This window comes from Sorex araneus, chromosome 4 (genome assembly GCF_027595985.1).
Source record: "Sorex araneus isolate mSorAra2 chromosome 4, mSorAra2.pri, whole genome shotgun sequence".
NCBI classification, from domain to species: Eukaryota; Metazoa; Chordata; class Mammalia; order Eulipotyphla; family Soricidae; genus Sorex; species Sorex araneus.
Window position 1 is genome coordinate 134,448,847 of NC_073305.1, and position 22,473 is coordinate 134,471,319.

The window sequence follows — 22,473 nt, forward strand, 5'->3', positions numbered from 1 at the left end:
GTCTTACAATAGCCCCTTTAGTGCTTCTTTTAGGTTTGGTTTTGAGTCTATGAAGTTCCTGAGCTGTTGTTTATCCCCAAAGTAGTGTATGATTCCTTCTAGTTTGAATGAGAGTTTAGCCGGATAAAGTATTCTTGGTGAAGCGTTGATTTCATTGAGTTTTTTCACTATATCCCACCATTGCCTTTGAGCTTGGAGGGTTTCCTCTGATAGATCTGCTGTGAGTCTAAGAGGTGCTCCTTTGTATGCAATTTCCTTCTTGGACCTTGCTGCTTGCAGTATTGTGTCTCTCTGAAAACGATGTTCATCATTGTAACTATGATATGTCTTGGGATTTTTCTATTAGGATCTCTTTTAGCTGGCACTCTTCGGGCGCCTTGAATCTGGATGCCCGCATTGTCCAGCTGTGGGAAGTTTTCTACAGTGATTTGTTTGACTGTGTCTTTTTCGTTGGGGTTGGTTCCCTGTGGTTCTGGTAGTCCAATGATTCTAATGTTGTTCCTCTTGAAATCATCCCCTAGGACTCTGATTCTGGCTAGAGCTATTTTGAGGTCCCTTGCCATGGTTTGTTGTTGCCTGTAAGCCTCTTGCAGCTCATCTTCAAGCATACTGATTCTGTCTTCAGCTGCAGTCATCCTATTGTTGAGGGCATCCAGAGAGTTTTTGATTTCATGTACCGAATCCTTCATTTCTTTTTGAAGGTTTTTTATTTCTGCTCTCATTTCTTCCCGTATTTTGTCGGCTGTCTGTTGTATTGTTTCTGCCAGGTCTTCCTTGAAGTTGTCCATCTTTGCATTGAGTTCATTGAACATGTTGAGGATTTCAACTCTGAATTCTTTCTCAGAGAGGTCAAGTTTGTAGGAAACGCCCCTTGAGGTTTCCGGACTCCTTTGATCGTCCTCTGCTTGCACTGGGGATTTTCGCTGTTTCTTCATGTTGTTATTGTGGTATGAAAGAGGGCCCTTGAAGATGAGTATCCCTGTTTCCTTTGCCGGAAGACAGAATGGCGGCAGCACTTGGGGTCGGCGTGCCGGCCACTCAGCCGGCAGTCCGGAGGGGAGGGAAGCGCAGGGTGCTCAGGGCCGCGGAGCAGGCTGGGTCCGGAAGGGTGGGTCGAGGGAACGTCACAGACCTTTGCTGGAAGACAGAATGGCGGCGGCGCTTGGGGTCGGTATGCCGGCCACTCGGCCGGCAGTCCGGAGGAGAGGGCAATATTAGATATTTTTGTATGGACACAGTAAGAGATACATTGAGGCTTGTAGGGCAGCTCACTGGGGAACATCTTGCCACAGACTCAGACTACAGTGCTCAAGCCAAATTAATCATTCCTAACCCTAGCAGGGTCCAAATCTAGTTATTACTTTTTGGATCATGACAGAATTTGTCCATGACCAAGCTCTTAACTTATAGTTAAGCATTATGGCATTTTGGCCAGGCCCATCTCGATGTCAGGGTAGAACATGGCTCACCACTTGCCCTGGGTCCATCCAGTCCCTCGTTGGAACCCTGCTTTTGGGGGTGCTAGGAAGTAAGAGCAACTGAGGCTTAAGTTGAGAGAACAGATGTCCAGGAGGTAAATATTATCTGGAGTCAATTAACTTCCACGTTACAAAAGCATAACATTAACTGTCTTCTTGTGCCCATACAAAAAGGACATAGCTTTGAATTAACTATGCAAAGGACTTAAGGAGAAGAGAAAAACAATATTTATAAGTTAATAAAGCACAAAGAAAGAAGTTACAAATAAACACAGGAATGGGAGCACTGTGATGGGAGTAATGTAGTAAACTTAAGCTCCCTGTGGCAAGGCAGAAAGGACAAACCAATGTTATCCTACATGTGGGAGAAAATAGCACTGTAGCACTGTCGTCCCTTTGCTCATCGATTTGCTCGAGCGGGCACCAGTAATGCCTCCATTGTGAGACTTGTTGTTACTGGCTTTGGCATATTGAATACGTCACAGGTAGCTTGCCAGGCTCTGCCATGTGGGTGGGATACTCTCAGTAGCTTGCCAGGCTCTCCGAGAGGGGTGGAAGAATCCAACCCGGGTCAGTCGCGTGCAAGGCAAAAGCTCTACTCGCTACTCTGGTTTCTCTTCAGATCATGGGAGGAAATAAAAAGACAAATTTACATCAAAAACATTTTATAGCAGAAAATCTGTATGACTGGGGCTGGAGCGATAGCACAGCGGGGAGGGCGTTTGCCTTGCACGCGGCCAACCCAGGTTCGATTCCCAGCATCCCATATGGTCCCCTGAGCACCACCAGGGGTAATTCCTGAGTGCAGAGCCAGGAGTGACCCCTGTGCATCAGCAGGTGTGACCCAAAAAGCAAAAAAAAAAAAAAGAAAAAAAAGAGAATATCTGTATGACTTCTACAACTGGAAACTAAATTACATTGCTGGGAGAAATAGAAGAAGATCAAAAAAAAAAAAGGATAGAACTCTATCTATCTATAGACTCTTCTCTTGGGTTGGAACATTCAGTATTTAAAATAATAATACTTCTTCCTAAATCAATATGTATATTTAGTGCATTCACAGTCATAATGTGTGTTTTTTGAGTTGGCAGGAGATAGAAATCAACAAATTGATTATATATATTTTTATGAAAATTCAAGATACCTTTTAAAGATGAAAGTAAACACTTTAATAATAAGGACTACAATATTGAAGCACAAGCAATAGCTGGCTTCAAGATTTGCTAAACAGCAGCAGTGCCTATAATGCTTGGTCCCTGCATAAGGAGAGAAAATTTAATAAGTGGCAATTACTAAACAGAAAAGGAAAGCTGAGAAATATAACCTACTTGTATGATCATTTGACTTTATGACATAGGTATCACTGTATCACTGTCATCCCGTTGAGTGTCGATTTGCTCAAGCGGGCCCAGTAACGTCTCCATTCGTCCTAGCCCTGGATATTAGCAGCCTCTCTTGACTCATTTTTCCCAACGGTGCCACATTAGAGGCTCTTCAGGGTCAGGAGAATGGGACCCATCATTGTCACTAGTTTTGGCATATGAATACGCCCAGGCTCTTCCATGTGGGCAGGAAACTCTCGTTAGCTTGCCAGGTTCTCCAAGAGGGAGAACTGGGCTATAAGATGTTGCATGGCCACTTTTGGGAGCTTGGTTTTATGGTCTCTGGATGTTGGCTGTTGATGGGGTTATATGGCACCGGGGCAGTTTCTGAATGTGGCCACCTAGCTACTGGAAAATAGGGGATGTGGTGGGAGAGGCCCAGTCCTGATCCAAGCAGGCTTGGAGATCTCAGCCCCGGGTCCCGCACACCTGGGTTCCTCTGCTGCTTCCTTCATGCGTGAGGCTCATCCAAGCTTGTGCATGTAGCAATTTGTTTTTCTCCAACTGTGTTTCTTTATATCTTACATGTGAGGCAGATAATTCTGTGTTCATCTGACAAACTTCACTCAGCATGATACTCTTTTGGTGATCACATGATTTCGTCTTTTATTTCATCTGAGTAATATTCCATTGTGTAGATGTACCATAGAAGTCTTTATAGGTAGACATAGGTAGAAAGGCAAACTACTGTGTAAAGAAATGATGCTGGAATAACTGGACACTGATGTGGAGGAATTCAGCTTTGAACTTCATGTGGTATACAAAAGTAAACAATAGAGCTATTAGGGGAAACATTGGTTTTCTTTGTTCTTTGTTTTGAATTCATACCTGGTATTGCTTAGAGGGTATTCCCAGCCCAGAGCTTGGTGGGGGGCGGGGGTTGGCACTCCTGACAATGATCAGGAGAAGATGGGATACTGGGGATTGAACCCAGGTCTTCTCTGTGCAAAGCATGCTCTCCAGTTAGTAAGTCTTTCTCTCTATTCCCCCCCTTTTTGAGAAACATTGAAGTATATCATTTAATTTATGGGTAGGCAAAGATTTCTTAGACAAGTCACAGAACCACACTGTTAAAATTTGATAAATTTGATCTGAAAACAACAAAAACAAAATACTTATCCAAAAGCTTCTTAAGAAAATTCGTATCCTGGGCCTTGTGTCTAGTACAGCAGGGAGGGTGTTTTACCTGGTTTGTGGCCGACCAGGGTTTGATTTCCAGCATCCCACATGGTCCCCTGAGCACCTCAGCATCACCTGGGTATAAGCCCCATCCCCCCAAAAAAAGAAAAGAAAATTCATAGTCAAGCTGCACATACAGAGAAATTATTTGCAGATTATGTATTTGACAGAGGAAATGGTATCAAGAACGTATAAGGAGGGGGCTGGAGTGATAGCACAATAGGTAGAGCGTTTGCCTTGCATGCAGCCGACCCAGGTTCGATTCCCAGCATCACATATGGTCCCCCGAGCACCACCAGGAGTAATTCCTGAGTGCAGAGCGAGGAGTGACCCCTGAGCATCGCTGGGTGTGACCCAAAAAGCAAAAAAAAAAAAAATGTATAAGGAAATCCTAGAGATCTGTAATAGGAAGACAGCTCAATTTAAAAAAATGGGCCCAGTTTTTTTTTTTTGGGGGGGGGAGGAGTGCGTTATGCCCAGCTGTGCCCAGGGTTTACTTCATCTCTGTGCTCATGGATCACTCCTGATGATATTCAGGGGATTAATGTGGTGCCAGTACAAACCTGGGCCTCTAAGCCTGCAAAGCATGCACACTGACTTTTTGAACAATCTCCCTAGCCCTTTCTTCATGTTTTAAAGTGTTCTCTTTAATTCCTTTTTGAATCTTTAGTTAAGTCTTTAAAAAGTTTTTATAATGACCTCCTGCAGCAGTGCTTGGTGGCGGGAGGGAGGGTGATTAGGAAGTCATACCTGCTGTTTGCCTTGGGCCATGTGGTGTGGGAGATTAAACTCTGGGCCTTGCACGTGCATGTGTCTTACCATATGCTCTGTGATCCCAATCCTATTCTGCTTTAAAGCTGTTTGTGCCCCAGTGTCATTTTGTGCTGTTAATATGCCCTGGTGTCATTTTCTTCCTACTTCTTGTGCTTGGCTTTTGGGGAGGGGCCGCTGCTTAGATTCAGCCCCTAAAAGAGTACACAGCTTCATTGTGTTTGGCCTTCAGTTATGTTTTGGGTCACACTTGGTGATGCTCAGGGCTTGGTTCTGGCTCTGCACTCAGGGATGACTCCTGGCAGACTTGGGGGATCTTATGGCGTACCAAGGATGGAACACATGTTGGCTGCATTCAAAGCAAACACCCCACCCACTGTATTATCTCTCCCACCTAAGAATTTTACTTTTCCGGCAGCTGAGATAGAGAAGGGAACTCCAAGTAGAGGATTTGGAAGGACCCATTCAGGTTGACAGATGCGTGCCGAAAGTAGACTATAGACTGAACATGATGGCCACTCAGTACCTCTATTGCAAACTACAACGCCCAAAAGGAGAGAGAACAAAAGGGAATGCCCTGCAATAGAGGCAGGGTGGGGTGGTGGGGGATGGAGTGGGGGTGGTGAGAGGGATACTGGGATCATTGGTGGAGAATGGGCACTGGTGGAGGGATGGGTAAATGATCATTGTATGACTAAAATGCAAATATGAAAGTTCATAAGTTTGTAACTGTATCTCATGGTGATTTACTAACAAAAAATTTTAAAAAATGAATTTTACTTTTTCTTGTTTGATTTGGGGTGGTGTGCTGTTTAACTGTTGTATAGCCGGATCAAAGAATCATTTAGTCTAAGACTAGATTTTCTCACTACTTGAGATAAATTCCTTCTCAGGTCTCTGCCTACTACCCCATAATTTAAGAGGCTTTTCAGTCTGACAAATGGAGACAGGTATTTTCCTCCACTTCCAAGATGGTTTTCTCTAATGCTTTCAGGTGATTCTTGGTCTTGGTAATTTCTTGGTCGTGTAATTTCCTTACACACGTCAGCTGATTAGTTGTCAGTGAGGATTTACCCAGGAGCTTCAACCTATCTTCTAGGGCTTTTTAACCAGGTTCTTTTTTTTTAACCCTTTATTACACTAGCCTGTGAGTTTACCTTCTGAATTCTGTTTTTTGGTGTTTTTTTTTGTTTTTTGGGTCACACCCGGCAATGCACAGAGGTTACCTCCTGGCATTGCAAGTGCTCAGGGGACCATATGGGATGCTGGGAATTGAACCCAGGTCCGCTGTGTGCAAGGCAAATGCCCTACCCGCTGTGCTATTGCTCCAGCCCCTTACCTTCTGAATTCTGGCTGTCTTTCCTTCTCTAGACTCATCTATCTCCTCAGCTCATAGAATAGCTCTGCTTGGTTTACCCACTAAAAGAGTCTCCAGGCACTGGGCTGGATCAGCTGTGGAACTCACTGCATTTGTTTTCTATTCAGGGGGATAACTGCGTTATGTTTGTACAAAACTGGGAACACTAGGTGTAGGTAGGGATTATGGAGGGTCACTTTAAAAGCTTGTTACCATAGAGGAGTCAGGGAAGACAGATGTTTTCTGTACAGCTCTGTACAGCTGTCACCGAAACTCCCTGAAATGATTATCTTCTTACTCTTTGTGTAATGTTTATACTTTCTATCCCTTTTTACCTTATATCTTGATTATGGTCTGGTTATGTCTGCCATGATAATTGGTTGCAGTGCAGTTCTGGGAGAAATGCGTGTTCTGGCATCTTTATAGATTTTTAGTCAAATCCTGGTATTCCATTGCTGTCTGGGTATTCATCAAATTAATTTTATTATTTTTATAGTACAGCAAAATAGTTATATTTTGAGGGGAGGAGAGAGACAGAGACAGAGAGATGTTCAAGAGAGAACATGGGCTTCTTAAAAGGGGAGAGAGCCAAGAGTACACAGTCCAGGTTTAGATGTGTGTGGTCAACACCCAAGATAGAGAATGTGCCTCATCAAATTATTTGCTTACTTTAATTTATTTTGGGTTTTGGGGTTATACCAGAGGTACTCAGGACTTTCCCCTGATTCTGTGCTTAGGGATTACTCCTGGCAGTGCTCTTGAGACTATATGCAGTGCTAGGGATCAAACTTGGTTGGCCACATGCAAGAAAAGCAACTTATCCCCTGTACTATCTCTCTAGCCCCTAAAGCTATTTTTATTTTTATTTATTTATTTAAAAAAAAATTTTATTATTTTTTTTCTTTTTGGGTCACACCTGGCTCTGCACAGAACTTACTCCTGGTTCTGCACTCAGGAATTATCCCTGGCGGTGCTCAGGGGACCATATGGGATGCTGGGAATCGAACCCGGGTTGGCCGTGTGCAAGGCAAACGCCCTACCCGCTGTGCTATCACTCCAGCCCCTAAAGTTATTTTTAAATACTTTGAATTTGCAGTTCTTTTGTCTGTAAAACATAGGTAGGTATATCTACTTGGTATAGCAATCTCTTTTGTAAGGTTATAGTGATTTTTATATAGTACCTAGCAAATTTCCTTGCTCCTTGTATTTATTCTATCAATCATAGTTCCTCCTTTTACTTATCTTTGTTTTCAGTACTCTGCTCAGTGCACACCTGTAATATGAATTCATTGATTTATGTTGAGTTGAATAGAAAACTGTACCATCAGTGGGAACACTTAGTCTTTTATGGTTACGTTTGGTGGAATATTATATTTCAATTAATTTTTTCTTATATTTTAAGTTTATTTTTGTTTGAGGAGACTACATACAACGGTGCTCAGGGCTTACTCCTGGCTCAGCACTCAGGGATCATTCCTCAAGGAGACTGGGGGGGCCATCTGGGGTGCTAGGAACTTAACCCAGGTCAGCTGCATATAAAGCAGGCACCCTCCCTGCTGTACTATCTCTTTAGTTCCCAATTAATATTTTAAAAAGAAGTCGTTGTTGGATTTTTCCACACTGGAGAAACCCATGTTCTGTCTCGAACATTTATTTCTCTCTGTTCATTTCATACCAGAGCAGCCTATGTATTCTCTCTTGGACACTTATTCTCTTTGTCTGCTCTCAAATCTTTCCAAGTAAATTTCTTTCAATAAAAGCTATTTTGTTTCAATTAAAAAAAATCTCAGCTGTTGCTGATTAAAAATGATTTACAGATACAATTTTATTTTAATCCATATCAAAGAATCTCCTGAAAAAGATGAGTCAGATTATTTCTATAAAGCTATAGAATTATTTTTGTGTTAGTTTATAGGATAACATCTTTCATAAACTGTCTTGTAGCTTTTATCCTCTAAACTGTTATGTACATATACCAATAAGCACTATTAATCTAGTTGGTTTTGACACTTGGATTTTTAACGGAAAGTTCTGCAGATCATGTGCATCTCCAAAGTATTTATGTAGATCCTTGTAATTACTTTAAAAATCCTCTTCGCATGTATTTCATCTTTAAGTATTATTAGAGTTATTCACTGTGGAGAATGTAGAGGTCCTTATACCATTCTCAAAAAAATGAATGTCCCATAATTCCAGTACTCTTTCTTATATGACCAAGTGCTCGTTTAGGTTTGTTTAGAGCTCATTAAAAAAATTGTAGGCAAGAACTTCTACATTTTAAAATAGTATTGAGTAAATAATGACAAATGTTGATATAAATATATCATGAGATCTTTATGTTTAGGAAAATGGACATTAAACAACTTATATTTAAAAATTTAATAGCAAAATAATATTTTAGAAAATGGATTCAGTGCACTGAAAATTAGCATAATATTTGAATTGCAAAAGACTCTTCAATTTAATGAAACTGTCCCTTTTCACTGAAGTGTCCCATAAAAACCTAAAGGTTTTCAAGCCAAATGAATTCTATTTAAAATTTTGTTTAGAAAAATACTTTGTGCAGCATGAAATTTGAATTGTGTGCCCCTGCAGAGGCTAGGCTTTGTGGGGTGGGTACTTTCTGAGCAGTGCTTCTAGCTAGTGGCCCCCTGGGGTCCACTCTCAGCAGCGCTTGGCCTAGCTGCATAGTCCAGAAGGTACAGTGATGAGGTGCCCAGACCCACTGGTCAGTGCTGGGCATCACCAGGGCCACAGGCTGTCCTGCTGAGGTGGGGCCATGTGGTGCTGGAGTGGATCTTAGAACCTCAGGGTGCCAAGCATGCTCTCCTGTTTTTTTGAGCTATCTTCCTGGCCCTTAAAAGCTGACTTAAAAAAATAGGATTAGTCATTTAAAAATTAAATCTTGGGGGCCAGAGAGGTAGCATGTACAGTAGGTAGCATGTTTACCCTATGTGTAGCCAGCCTGGGTTCTATCTCCAGCTTCCCATATGGTTCCCTGAGCACCAGAAATTTAAAAAATTAAGTATTGGGCTCAGAGAGATAGTACAGCAGGTAGAATGCCTGCCTTGTATGTGGCCAACCTTAGTTGCATTCCTGGCTCTGCATATGGTCCCCTAGCACCACCAAGAATGATTCCTGAGCACAGAACCATGAGAAAGCCCTGAGCATTGCCAGTTGTGGCCCAAATTATTCCTGGTTGAGGGACCATATGGGATGCCAGGGATTGAAACCTGGCCGGCCATGTGCAAGGCAAATGCCTTACTCACTGTACTATTGCTCCAGCCCCTGTCATTCTTTTATATTTACACATGTTTTGTTTTCCTCAATACATTTAAAAAAGAGCTAATTAAGGCATAATTGACATATGATAAATGTGATATGTTTAAAGTAAACAAAAATATTAACATTTGTCAATGTTTGTGAGATCACTGCCACATTTAATAAAAAACATTTTCATAACATCCCAAACTTTCCTCAGTCTCCTTTTAAAAAAAATTTTTTTTTACAAGGTAGTTCACAATATTTGATTACATTTAATATTCAAACACCAATCCTGCCACCATTACACCTCCCACCACCATATATTGGATGTTTTCATCCCAAACCCCAATCCCTGTCCCAAAGCAGAACTGAAATAACATATTTTGTATTGTTTGTTATGAAAAACCACTGAAAATACTACATATTCATAGAGGAAGTGAAGATTGTTCTGTGTTGGCAGGGGCCATTAAGATCTTCTATAAGATATCACTAACATGTTGTTAAAGATTGAGCCTTGTGAGCTTTCGTGTGTATATATATATATACACACACACATATGTAACTATATATGTATGTGTATACATATGTATATATGTATTTCCCTCTATGATTGGTTGCCTCCTATCTGAACCCCATCAAACGTACTCTTGGAGAATGGGTAGGGTGTGTCTTATGATGTTTCGTGGCTGCGAGGTCCAGGAATAAGTTCACTCGTGCGTGAGGCTCCTCGGCCTGAGCGTGGCAGCGGTTGGGTCCTGGAGGTTTTCAGCTGTGGGGCTGGGTCTCTTGGGGTGGGGAGGGCTCTCACTCAACCCCTCTGGGGCACCTCGAGTGAAACAGCCTGGCTCGGGTCTAGTGACATGGCTATGGCGAGCATTGTGTTATGCTCCCTTCAGTCTCTTTTTTAATCTCTTCCCGCCATCCCTGGCCCTTACCTTTTCCCTATGTAACCAGAGATTTGTTTTCTGCTATTGCAAGTTAGTTTATTTTTAATAGATTTTTATATAAGTTGAATAATACAATATATACCCATTGTTGTCTGGACTCTTAGTTTGTATAATTGCTTTAAGATTCATCTGTTTTGCTGTGTATTGCTGAGAAAGTGTATAGAATGCCAGTTTGTTTACCCATTTTCCTAAGGATGAATATTTGGATTGCTCAGTTTTTCACTATTTGCATTGATTCTGTGGTTAAGGGGTTAATCCTGGTGGTTAAGAGGAACATTTGATGCTGGGAATCAATCTGGATTAACACTACACAACCTTTTGAAAAAAATTTCCTGAGTCTGTTGTAAAATAACAATGGTCCTGTGGAGGCTCTCCACAGTCTGTCTTGAAAGAAAATATGCAAAATTTAAAATTTGTTGATCCTGTTTATTTGTTCTTGAGAGTATATTTTTTGTGTATGTCTGTGAACATATTGTACATATATAAAATAGTGTGACACATATATAATAAACATCATTCTTTGGGAATAAATTTTCCTGGTTTTTGATATATAATTGTATGATATTTAGTCTTCTAGGAATGGAGTTTTAATTTTTAAGTGACTTCATTGGATGTGATGTCTTGATATTACTTATCTTAACAGAAATGTATAATCTTAATACAAATACATGCATGTGAAAAATCACAATGGCGGCGCGCATAGGAGGGGGAGATGCAGTGATGTGTCATGTTGTTCTGTTGTCCAAGGGCACTTGGAGTAGCTCTCTCTCGCACACGTCGCCGCTCGTGTTCAGTGCTCTTGAGCCACTGTGTAAGGACTGGATCGGGAGGGCTCCTTTTTGTGCTCTGCTTCTGTGTGTGCTGCTGTGCTCTCTTCTGTCTATCTCTCTGTCTCTGTCTCTTTCTCTGTAGTCTCTCCTCTGGTCTCTTCCGACCTCTCTCTGTCTCTGCTTCTGTGTCTTCTCTGTTCTTCTCCTGGGTCCTCTCATGTGTCTCCTTCTCTGTCTCTTCTGTCTTCTTCTTCTGTTTCCCGTCAGTGCCCTTGTCTTGTCCTTCAGTCTCAGTTTACATAGCAAATTACATAGGTGATGACACAAAGATGGGTTGAACATTAACAAATCAACAAAGAAGGGTAAGACCATTTCTCAAGGAGATTAACAAAGTCTCATCTAAGGAGATAACTCCAGATTCTAGGAGATCTGCTGAAGGGCAGGATCCCACCCAGGGTGTGTCACTTTCTTCTTTTCCTCAGCTAGTAATCAATATAAATAGTTATAGTTTAAATAATTAAATAACTACTTAATTACTATTAAATTTACTTCTAATTAAATATAACTATTTAATTACTATTAAATTTACTTCTAATGTTTCTAGTAATGTCATTCTGTATGAGCACAGTAAGAGATATATCAGACTTAAAGTTTTGTTCTTCCTGAGGACATCTCACTATATGTTCCAGACCACAGTCCTCAGGCCAGGTTAGTCTTCCTAACCCCAGCAGGGTCCTAGTCTCCTCGTTATTTTTGGATCATGACAGCATTTGTCTATGACCATGCTCTCAACTTATAGTTGAGTATTGTGGCTCTTTGGCCTGGGCCATTTCGATGCCAGGGTAGCTCACAGCTTGCCCTGGGTCCATTCCATCCCTCGTCAGGACCCTGCTTTTGGGGTGCTAGGAACTAAGGGCAACTAAGTTGAGAAAGCAGATGCCGGGAGTAAATATTATTGGAGTCAATCGGCTCCCAAGTTACAAAACATATTATTAACTGTCTTCCTGTGTCCATACAGAAAGGACATTGTTTTAAGGTAAACTAAGTTCCCTGCGGAAAGGCTAAAAGGACAAACCCATGTTATCCTACACATGCACCGTTCAGTATTTATTTTTTTGTTTTTATAGTTTTTATTTTTCTTTTTTAGGGGACCCTACACCTGGCAGTGCTCAATGGCTATTTCTGACTTGGTGCTTGGGAGTTGCTTCTAACTCAGGGAGGATCATGAAATGCTGGGGATCAAACTGAGTGCCCCCCACATATATAGCTCACCCCTTTGTGCTATCTTCCAAGCCCTTGATATGTATTCTTTAAAGCCTAATCCTATTATGCATTTTACATTCTGTGCTGAAAGCTTTTATTGCAGACTGAGCAAAAGGATAGTATGTTCCTTTCACAGTAGAATATTATCTATGAGAATATTAAATACTTTAAAATATTGGGCTTTTATTGGACTATGGATCATTTGTAATATCCATAAAAAATCCAAAAAAAAGACCAAAGGTTTTTTTTTAATTGATTTTTATTATAGCTTAAGTTAATTTGATTTGATTATTTTGATCTTCTTTCTGTTACTGATAACTTTTTCTCTTAATAAGAATATATTAGGACTGGGAATGTGGGTGAGAAATAGACTTATGCCTTCAGTAGTAGAGCTCAGGTCCTGGGTTCACTCTTTAGCATCACACATACTAAAGAATGTATTTTGTGTAAAGCCAGAATATATATTTTGGTTATTTTCCTTATCATTTGATTTATTATCTTTTTCATACCAGTAGAAAGCTTTATTTGCCAGGCTAAAGTATAAGCTAACATAATTGGATAGTTAAAAAAATACCAATATATTTTTTTCAGACCTCTATAAAAATGGACTCCAAAGAGCTAACTTTGTACCATTCATAGCTGTGCTGAAGGTAAGAAAAAATCTGCTTATTTTTCTTTTACTCAGTAATATCATACTGCTTGATAATCAAGGGCTTTTTTGGGTATACCATGGTCTTCCATTCAAACAGAATTAATTTTGATAGTTAGAGAGCAACAGTCAAAGACACTAAAGGAGAAAAGAATTTTTAATGTAATTTTCATCAATGTGTACATAGGAAAAATTACAAAATATAGTCTAAATTGTTATCTAACTGAAACATTTGATAGTTTGCATTTTATAAATTTTAATTTGAGGTTTACTCATAAATATTATAGTAGAATGTTTAAACTTATACATTGATTTCAGAAAAAAATGTTTAATGTTCCCTGTTTTCTTCAGGATAATGGCCATTAACATGTTTTCCCAGCTATTAAAGTTGCTATTCTAGAGTAGCATTATTACAAAAATATTCTAATATATTTAAATGTGATTGCCATCAAGTTATCATGAAATTATGTCAAGTTGAGGCACATAAATAGTTTAAATATTTGTGTGTATCATCACTGCATAGAGTTTAAAATAGTCTTCATTACAATATGATTAAGAATAAAATAGCCTCCCTTTTCACTGTTAATTTTAAGTAATTTTTGCACAATTATTAAATAATTTTTCACTCTACCAGTATTTACTGAAAACCTACTATGTGCAAGGTACTACATTGGGCATAATGACGAAATAGGTTGCTTTTTGCTTGCAAATCATATATAATGTAGTTGGGCATATAATATGTACATTCATAGCTATAACACAAAGTAAAATATAATGATCAAAACAGAAGCACAAATGTGAGACACAGTATAATGCTCATCCATCTTTTTTGTAGTGGGGTGCAGTTGCTTCGGTAGTGCTCAGGACTATTCTTGCCTCTGTTCTCAGGAGTGACCCCTGGTGGTGCACCATATGTGGTCCCGGATTTGAACCGGGGTCAGCTGACACCTTTTCTGGAGGAAAAAAAATGATATTTTTGAGAAAACTTAAATCTCAAAAATTCCTGTCAACATGAAGAACAAATTATCTTAAAATATAAAGATATAGTCAGTCTTTTTGAAATGCATTTTAGTTGAATTGTTGATGCCAGACTTTTTCCTTCTGCTATACTTAGGAGATTTTTAACATCTGTTTCCTTGACCAATTTTAGGTTCTCAGAGGATTTTAATTTCCCTGAGCTATTTATAGATGTAGGGAAAATTAAAAAAATTTATGTTATTAGTATTTTTCCCTTTACATTCATGTTTTGCAATTGGGAAGAAGGTAAATTTACAGTATTTTCTCTGTGCCAGGAATCTAAAGTAAGACAGTATATATATAGATTTCAAAATATAAACAGGGAAGCTAAGAAAAATAGCTGTTAAAAATAGCATCTCTATATATCATAAAATACATAATTTATAAAGAAAGATGGCTCAAGTTAAAAGGTGTGCAGGGAATTAGATAATGGATTAAAAGAGAAGAAAATAAGGTAACCCCAATTTTATTCTTTGGCCAGTAATATCTGATAGACACGTAGATGTTCCGGTTCCCTATCAGCCGCTGTTGACAACTAGAGCTAATAACTCTTTATTTCTGCTGGTGGAGAGGCTTCACTAACATTGTGAGAGGCTTGGGGATCTTGTTCTTTAGTGTGTGATAGGAATGAAATTCCACACCCTACTTGACCTTCCCTAACACTCTCCTTCTCTCACCAGGCAGGAGTTTTAATGTGCCTCCTTATAGCCTTAAGAGACAGAATTCTGCTGCCTTTAACCTTCCCAGGAATGGGTGGAGAGGTGCCACAGGTTGTTTGTTGTTGTTGTTTGCTGTAGTAGATCACTATCACTATCATCCCATTAATCCTGGATTTGCTCAAGTGGGCCCACTAACTTCTCCATTCATCCTGTCCCTGAGATTTTAGCAGCCTCTCTTTAACTCGTCCTTCCCAACGGTGCCACATTAGAGTCTCTTTCAGGGTCAGGGGAATGAGACCCATCATTGTTACTGGTTTGGGCATATGAATACGCCATGGGAAGCTTGCCAGGTTCTCCCATGCAGGCAGGAAAACTTTCGGCAGCTTGCCAGGTTTTCTGAGAGGGAAAACTAGGCCATGCGCTTCCGGGAGCTTGGTTTTATAGTCTGTAGATGTTGGCCATTACATGCCGGGGGCGGGGGGGGGGGGCAGTTGGTGGGTGTGACTGCCTAGCTAATGGAAAATGGAGGATCTAGTCAGAAGAGGCCCAGTCCCGATCCGAGCAGCCTTGGAGATCTCAGCCTCGAGTCCCGCACAGCTGGGTTTCTCTGCCAGTTTCTTCATGCATGAGGCTTATCTGAACGTGTGGAGAGGGCCCATGAGCATGGCTGTGGCTGGGTTCCAGAGGTCTTTGGCCTCTGAGAGCTCTGCTTGGGGCAGGGAAGGAAACTCAACCCACCCCCTCCGAGGGGCCCTGGTGAAGACAGCCAAGCGTGGGGGCAAGAGACTGCCACTGTGATAGGTAGAACAGTTACTATGCTGTGCTTTAGGTATGGTATTTATCTTGTATGTGACTGACCTGACCAGGATTCGATCTAGGTACCCCATATGGCTTCCAGAGCCCTGCCAAGAATGATCCCTAAGCACAGAACCAGGAGTAACCCCCCCAAACAAGTAAAACAAATATATATATATATATATATATATATATATATATATATATATAAAACACATATCATTTACATGGGCTGGAGCAATAGCACAGTGTGTAGGGCATTTACCTTGCACATGGCCAACCCGGGTTTGATTCCTTTGTCCCTCTTGGAGAGACCAGCAACCTACCAAGAGTATCCTGCCCACATGGCAGAACCTGGCAAGCTACCTGTGGCGTATTTGATATGCCAAAAACAGTAACAACAAGTCTCACAATGGAGAAGTTACTGGTGCCCACTCGAGCAAATCAGTGAGCAATGGGATGACAGTGATACAGATAATTTACATATATGTAAAACAAAACATTGACACATCATATGATTTACGTATGTGTAAAACAAAATGTTTATACATTATATAATTTACATATAAAATAAAATATTTACATATATAGCTTACATAAATAAATTATATATATATACATATTATATATGTTGTGCTCAATTTTTCCTGGTCCTTTGATTAAAGAAAGTATGCATTTCTTATTGAGACCTCATTTGTCAGTGTCTATTGGCATTTCTGACTTGCCGACTTCTTCAGCCGTTAGTCTAGAATATAAGTAAAAAAACCTCACTTTTCTAATGTTCTTCAAGTCTTGAGGTCCATAATTGCTCTCCCTTCTTTCTACTTTTCAGAATTTTATGTTTGCTCACAGATTAAATATTTTAGATAGCAGGAGGAATAGGAAAAAGTACTCCCATCTTCTCAGGGCAGAAATCAACTAGTTAAAAGTTTTTGCCTGTTAATTCTGCTGTTGCTTTCATGCATGACTTTATTTCTCTCATATGACTTTCCCTACTGGTTTTGGGTACTGTTTTCCTTCCAAGTTGAGTAATTCGTGATTGAATGCTGTGATGTAATATTGTGATTATTACATCAAGTTTATTACTTCCATTAAGATCACTAGGTTTTATTTTTGCAAGCTTTGCAAATCAACTCGACCCTTTTGAGGCATTTTATTTGTTTTTTTTATTATTTTTAATTTTTTTATGTAGGAGTACTGCTATTTATTCAGCCATTGATTAAGATGATTGAAGCAGGCATGAACTCCACATTTTTAAAATTTTTTAATTTTTTTAAATTTAATTATATTGAATCACCGTGACAAAAGTTACAAAGCTTTCAGGTTTAAGTCTCAGTCATATAATGATCAAACCCCCATCCCTTCACCAGTGCACATGTTCCCCCACCAAGAACCCCAGTATACCCCCCTCCCATCCCCCACCCCCGCACCTTAGTGGCCAATGATCTTCACTTTATTCTCTCTATACTTTGGATACATTCAACATTTCAACAGAGAACTGACTATTATTATTTGGAATTTCTCCCCAACAATCAAACCTGCTGAAAAGGCATCATTTGATAGTTTGTTTTCCATTGCTGAGAATGAAGATTATAGGAGCTCTATAATTGGATTTCTGTTGTTTTAGGTCAGTTTACAGTCTAAATGCATTTCTATAAGTCTCTGGGTGCCAAAATGGGTTAGTAGACCTCCCAGATCATAGTCTTTAAGGAGCAGAGGGGCCGTGTCGTGCGCGGCTGCTCCAGATCTCATCTCGGCTGAGGGCGTCAAATTTTATATAAAGTTGTTCACAATAATTGTTTACATTCAATATTTCATCGCCAATCCTACTACCATTGCATCTTCCCACCACCCTTACTTTGAATCTTCCCTCCACCACACCATTCTGTCCCTTTGGCAGATGCTAAATAGTTTATTGCTTGCCATGAATAGTGTGAGGTGTCACGAGGCCATGAAAGTGGCTGTGCCCTCCTGGAATTCTAAAAGTTTTAAATAATTTGGGTCCAGGTATCTGTGGTGTACTGCTCTCTTCAGAGATTCATTTGTGAGTCTGTGAGTCTCTGAATCCTGGCTATTAATGCACTTAAATGGTGCACAGAGGCAGTTCTTGGGCGTGACTGCAGGGAAACTGAACGGGTGGGGAGTTGGGGCGGGTTACCCATCCCCAACTCCATGAAGCCTGGAGTTTTCAGTCACTGGTCCCACATACCTGGGTTTTTCAGTGGGTTCATTCTCATGTGTGGGGAGCTTGGGACAAACCTGTGAAGGTTGGCCATGAGCGTGGCAGCGATTGGGTTCTGGTGGTTTGCAGCTGTGGGGGGTCATTTGGGGCAAGCAGAGGGATACACCTGCCCCCTCCAAGGTGCCCTGGTGAAATCAGCCTGGCGTGGGGTGGGGAGACAACTCTGCAGCCATTCTGCTCTCCTCTGAGATTCATTTGTGAGTCTCTGAATCATGGCCATTAATGCACTCAAATAGCCGCTTTTGATGTCTTTTGAGATTTATTTATGGGTCTCTGAAGCAAGGCTGATAAATGAGCCTCTATAGCTAAGCCAGAGGTGGTTTGCGGGTGTGACTCCTGTATACCTAACTTTTGGTCATTTAATTTCTGAGGAAATGTGGTCCCAAGTTGTTGGGGTCCCAAGTTGTTGGCCAGAGGCACAGCAGCAATTTTGGGGTATCAGAAAGCCTGAAGGCACCATCAGGCTGCTAATGTACTTGCCCCGCAGGTACAGTTGACCTTCTGGGTGGCACCATATTCCTGGCATTTTATTTTTTATTTAGACATTTTGTTTTTGCAGTGCTGGGAATCAAACCTACAGGCTCGTATATGCAAGAAAAGTGCTCTCCTAGAAGCTACATCTCTGGCTGGCGTTAGAAGAATTTTAAAACATTGTTAAGGGTGTTTTGGAGTAGTCTCTAGGGTTATTTTATTCTTTATAGGGCTTGAACCTACTAAATCTGCATACTGGATAGCACAGCGGTTGGGCTTTTGCCTTTCACGCGGCCGACCCTAGTTCGATTCCTCCGCTCCTCTCGGAGAGCCCGGCAAGCTACTGAGAGTATCGAGCCCGCTCGGCAGAGCCTGGCAAGCTACCCGTGCGTATTGGATATGCCAAACATAGTAACAATAAGTCTCTCAATGAGAGACGTTACTGGTGCCCACTCAAACAAATCGATGAGCAACGGGATGACAGTGACAGTGACTCTGCCTGTTCTGAAACTTTGATCTCCTCACCTTATTTGAATAGTTCATTGACCATTGTTCTGTGGTACCTTAATGCAGGTACACTATAACGTTCAGGCAAAGATTTCAGCTGTTCTTATGTAGGTATTTGGAGTCTTCTCTCTACATCATTTCCTCCTGTGTTGAAACTCTATCATGTGAATTCTGTTGCTCTCAGCTTCCCAAAACTGATTACAGTCTCCTTAACTCATCTGAATTTACATGCTGCCATCTAGAAATTACCTCTGGACAGAAAAGCATGGCAGATGTAGTACTGTGTACCTGATTTATTGCCCATATTTCAGGGATTTCTGTCCTTTTCATATTATGTCTGATACTAGAAGCTTCACTTGTTTTTTTCCCAGTGTTTTAATGACTTATGGCAGAAGGGCAAAATTGGGTTCCAGCTGCTCTTTGCTTTTGCCAAATGCATAAGTCTTTCAGTGTTTTAGCGGAATAATTTTCAGAAGACACAAATTTTTTTTTTTGTAATTTGGGAACTCAGAGCTGTATTTTTCCATGGTTATGAAAATGTGGAAGCTGTGAAAGAACCACTAACGCATAATTTTCTCTCCCATTATTTTTTAGAGGACTAGTTAAGTAAATGTTTGGAATAAATCACAAGAGATAGAATGTAGTCATTTGAGATGAGTATTTTCAAAACACTTTTGGTAATTAATATAGGATAATATTTAGAGATATGTTAGTGAAACAAATTTGGTGCAAGACCATTACTCTTTCAGTTATGGAAATAATATATATACACATGGAAATATGCTGGAAAAAGGAATTCCAAAATGGAAACACAGATTATTTCTCAATTGATTGTTGATAATTTAAGTTTCCCTTTCAGTTTTTCTAAAGTTTTACCATTGATATTATTTTTATAAGAAAATTCACCTTTTAGCATGTAAGTTTTCTACTACTCTTCTTAAGACCTCAGCAGATATGAATAGAATTGCCCATATTTAAAGTTTAGAAATCAGAAAAAACAAAACAGATTGAGTATGGGTCTTATTTACAGTAGTGCAGATACTGCCGTAAAAGAAATGGAGCATTGGACATAGAAAGTAAGCAGCAGAATTAGATGAGAGATTGACAGGAACTAACCAGTAAAAATAGCACATGAAGAATATACTTCAGAAGAATAATCTCTTCAGGAAATTAAATGCTTTTTCAAAGAAAATTTTCTTATAATAGTTATGATATTGATGAAATAAGAAATGAGAGAAGAGAGGCTGGAGAGGCAGTACAGCAGATATCTTGATTTGCTTGCCGCCAACCTGGGCTAAATCTCTGGCACCACATGTAATCCCCTGAGCACTACTGGGAATGATCTTTGAGTACAGAGGCAGGAATAAGCCTTGATCACACCAAGATATGACCCAAAAACAAAATAAAAGAAAAAAGAAATGAGAGAAGAAATAACTTAAAGGTTAGATGAAAACTAAGTTGGCAGAAATAAGAAAACAGACTGAGAGTATATCCTTTTTAAAAAAAGTAAAAATTATCTTAGAAAAAGCAAGTTAAGGACTCAACACTGTCATAGTACTGTCGTAGCACTATCGTCTTGTTGTTCATTGATTTGCTTGAGCAGGCAACAGTACCGTCTCCATTGTGAGATTTTTTGTTACTGTTTTTGTTATATTGAATACGCCACGGGAAGCTTGCCAGGTTCTGCTGTGCAGGTGGGATACTCTCAATAGCTTGCTGGGCTCTCCAAGAGGGACGGAGGAATTGAACCCGGGTCAGCCTCATGCAAGGCAAACTCCCTACCTACTGTGCTGTCGCTCCAGCCTGAAGCAATGATGAGACTTAGGAGATATTTACAAAAGTTAGAATAGTCAAAGGTAAAAAATATTACTGAGATGATGCTAGGTATGGAAAGCAGACAACAGAGATAAAGAATTTGGCAAGTTGTTTATAAGAAGAGAACATAAAGATAAAATAGAATAAACATTTTTCTGCTCATAACTGAACTTCAAAGATAATAGAAACCTTACAATCACAGAATAAAAATTAATTGGGGAAAGAAAATGAGCGGGAATGAAACTTGCCCACCACTGTAAATACTAGAATAAGACAGAATTTTTTTTTACCATATTAAGTCTCACAATGGAGATATTACTGGTGCCTGCTTAAGCAAATTGACGAACAATGGGACGACAGTGCTACAGTGCAGTGATATTAAATATTTAGTTTTAAAGATTCTGTAGATACTACTTTAAGATCTTATGCTACTTGTCAAAATTAATAACTTATAAATGGAAAATGTGGTGAGAAAACATTGGTGGCAATAATTTAATTAAGTTCAGCAATATTTTATTCTGATCTGCAAGTCAGAATTTTTTTCCCCATTATCATGTAAAATCTTATGTAACAGAGTTAGCTACAAAGTGTTAAGAGTACAGGGGCTGGAGGAATAGTACAGGAGATAAGGTGCTTGCCTTGTGTGTTGTCAACATCTTTTGAATTCCAAACATCACTGAATACTGCAGAGGCCCCTCCTGCACTGAGCCACGAAAAGCCCCTAAGTACCACCGAGTGTGGCTGGAGTGATGCCTCTGGTTCCCCAGAAGTGTTAGAATATAGAAAAAGGCATCCCAAAGCAAACTAGCAGTTTGAGAGGAGAAATGGCACAGGTCAGGAGAATTTCTAAGGGCTAATATGCTGAAATTTTGGCCTAATAGCCAAATAAAAATTACCAGGCAACATGGGGAAGGACATTGATCATGTCATGGAGGAACAGCACACATGGAAAGACCTAGAAGATGAGAATCATATTAAAAAATTTGTATTTCATAATTAATTCATTGATGTTGTTACAAAATACTGTCCTTACTCTTTCATTTAGGACAGGTTGGAGATTATTTGCAACACAGATTCTAGGAGCTGGGCAAGTGACTCAAAGGGTTGGAGTTTATGTGCTATGTATGTGTGGGAGCCCTGGGTTCAATACCCAAGCACTGTGGGGAGTTCTTTTCTTGGGAAAGTTGGGGTGGCGTCATACCTGATGGTATTCAGGGTTCTTTCATGGCTCTATTCTCAGGAATCACTCCTAACAATGCTCAGGGAATCATATCTGGTGCAGAGATCAAACCGGGGTCAGCTTGTGTAAGCACCTTACCTGCTGTGCTCTCTCTGGCCCCACCCCTTTGACTCTATCCTGTCATCCACAACTGAAAGTAGAATATTTTGTATTGTATATAAATTAAAAAATCACATGCTCTTGTATATATAAAAAACTGATTAGGGGGACCAAAGATGTACTGTGGCCCCAAAACCAGTAACAAATTTTTTAAAAAAAATTTAGTATAGAATATTATGATCATTGTTCTTGCCTCAAACTTGAAACTTCTTGTCTACCATATGGTATAATGTCTTGATTTTACTAATTGACTCTTAATAACCCTTTGCTATGATTTTAATAAATAGTATTAAATGTAGTAGAATGCATTTCCTTGAAAATATAGGAGCAGATGTCATTGAGAAAGTATTTGTTAGTACCTATATACTAGCTGCTATAATATCCGATATAGCTGTCCTGGCCTCTGAACCGCAGTGTTTTAAAGCAGACCATGATAGCCTCTACCAGGCTAGTCATAAATTAGGGGCAAAGTTAGGCCTGCCTCCTATTTCTGAGAAGTTCTGTTGAAAAGTCTCTTATCTGTTTAAAGATTGTCTATGGATTGTTTTGTATTATGACAACAGTGTTA

At 39.9% G+C, this 22,473-nt stretch overlaps 1 protein-coding gene across 2 annotated transcripts in view; it reads left to right on the plus strand.

Moving 5' to 3' along the window:
- AFG1L (AFG1 like ATPase) overlaps positions 1-22,473 on the plus strand; it is a 191,477-nt gene that overhangs the window by 69,649 nt on the left and 99,355 nt on the right. For both annotated transcript variants that reach the window (XR_008629796.1, XM_004605766.2), the window contains exon 7: positions 13,003-13,061. Coding sequence is in view for 1 of the 2 variants with exons in the window: in XM_004605766.2 (XP_004605823.1) it covers positions 13,003-13,061 (59 nt within the window). In the remaining variant the exon portion in view is untranslated. The remainder of the gene's footprint in view (positions 1-13,002; positions 13,062-22,473) is intronic.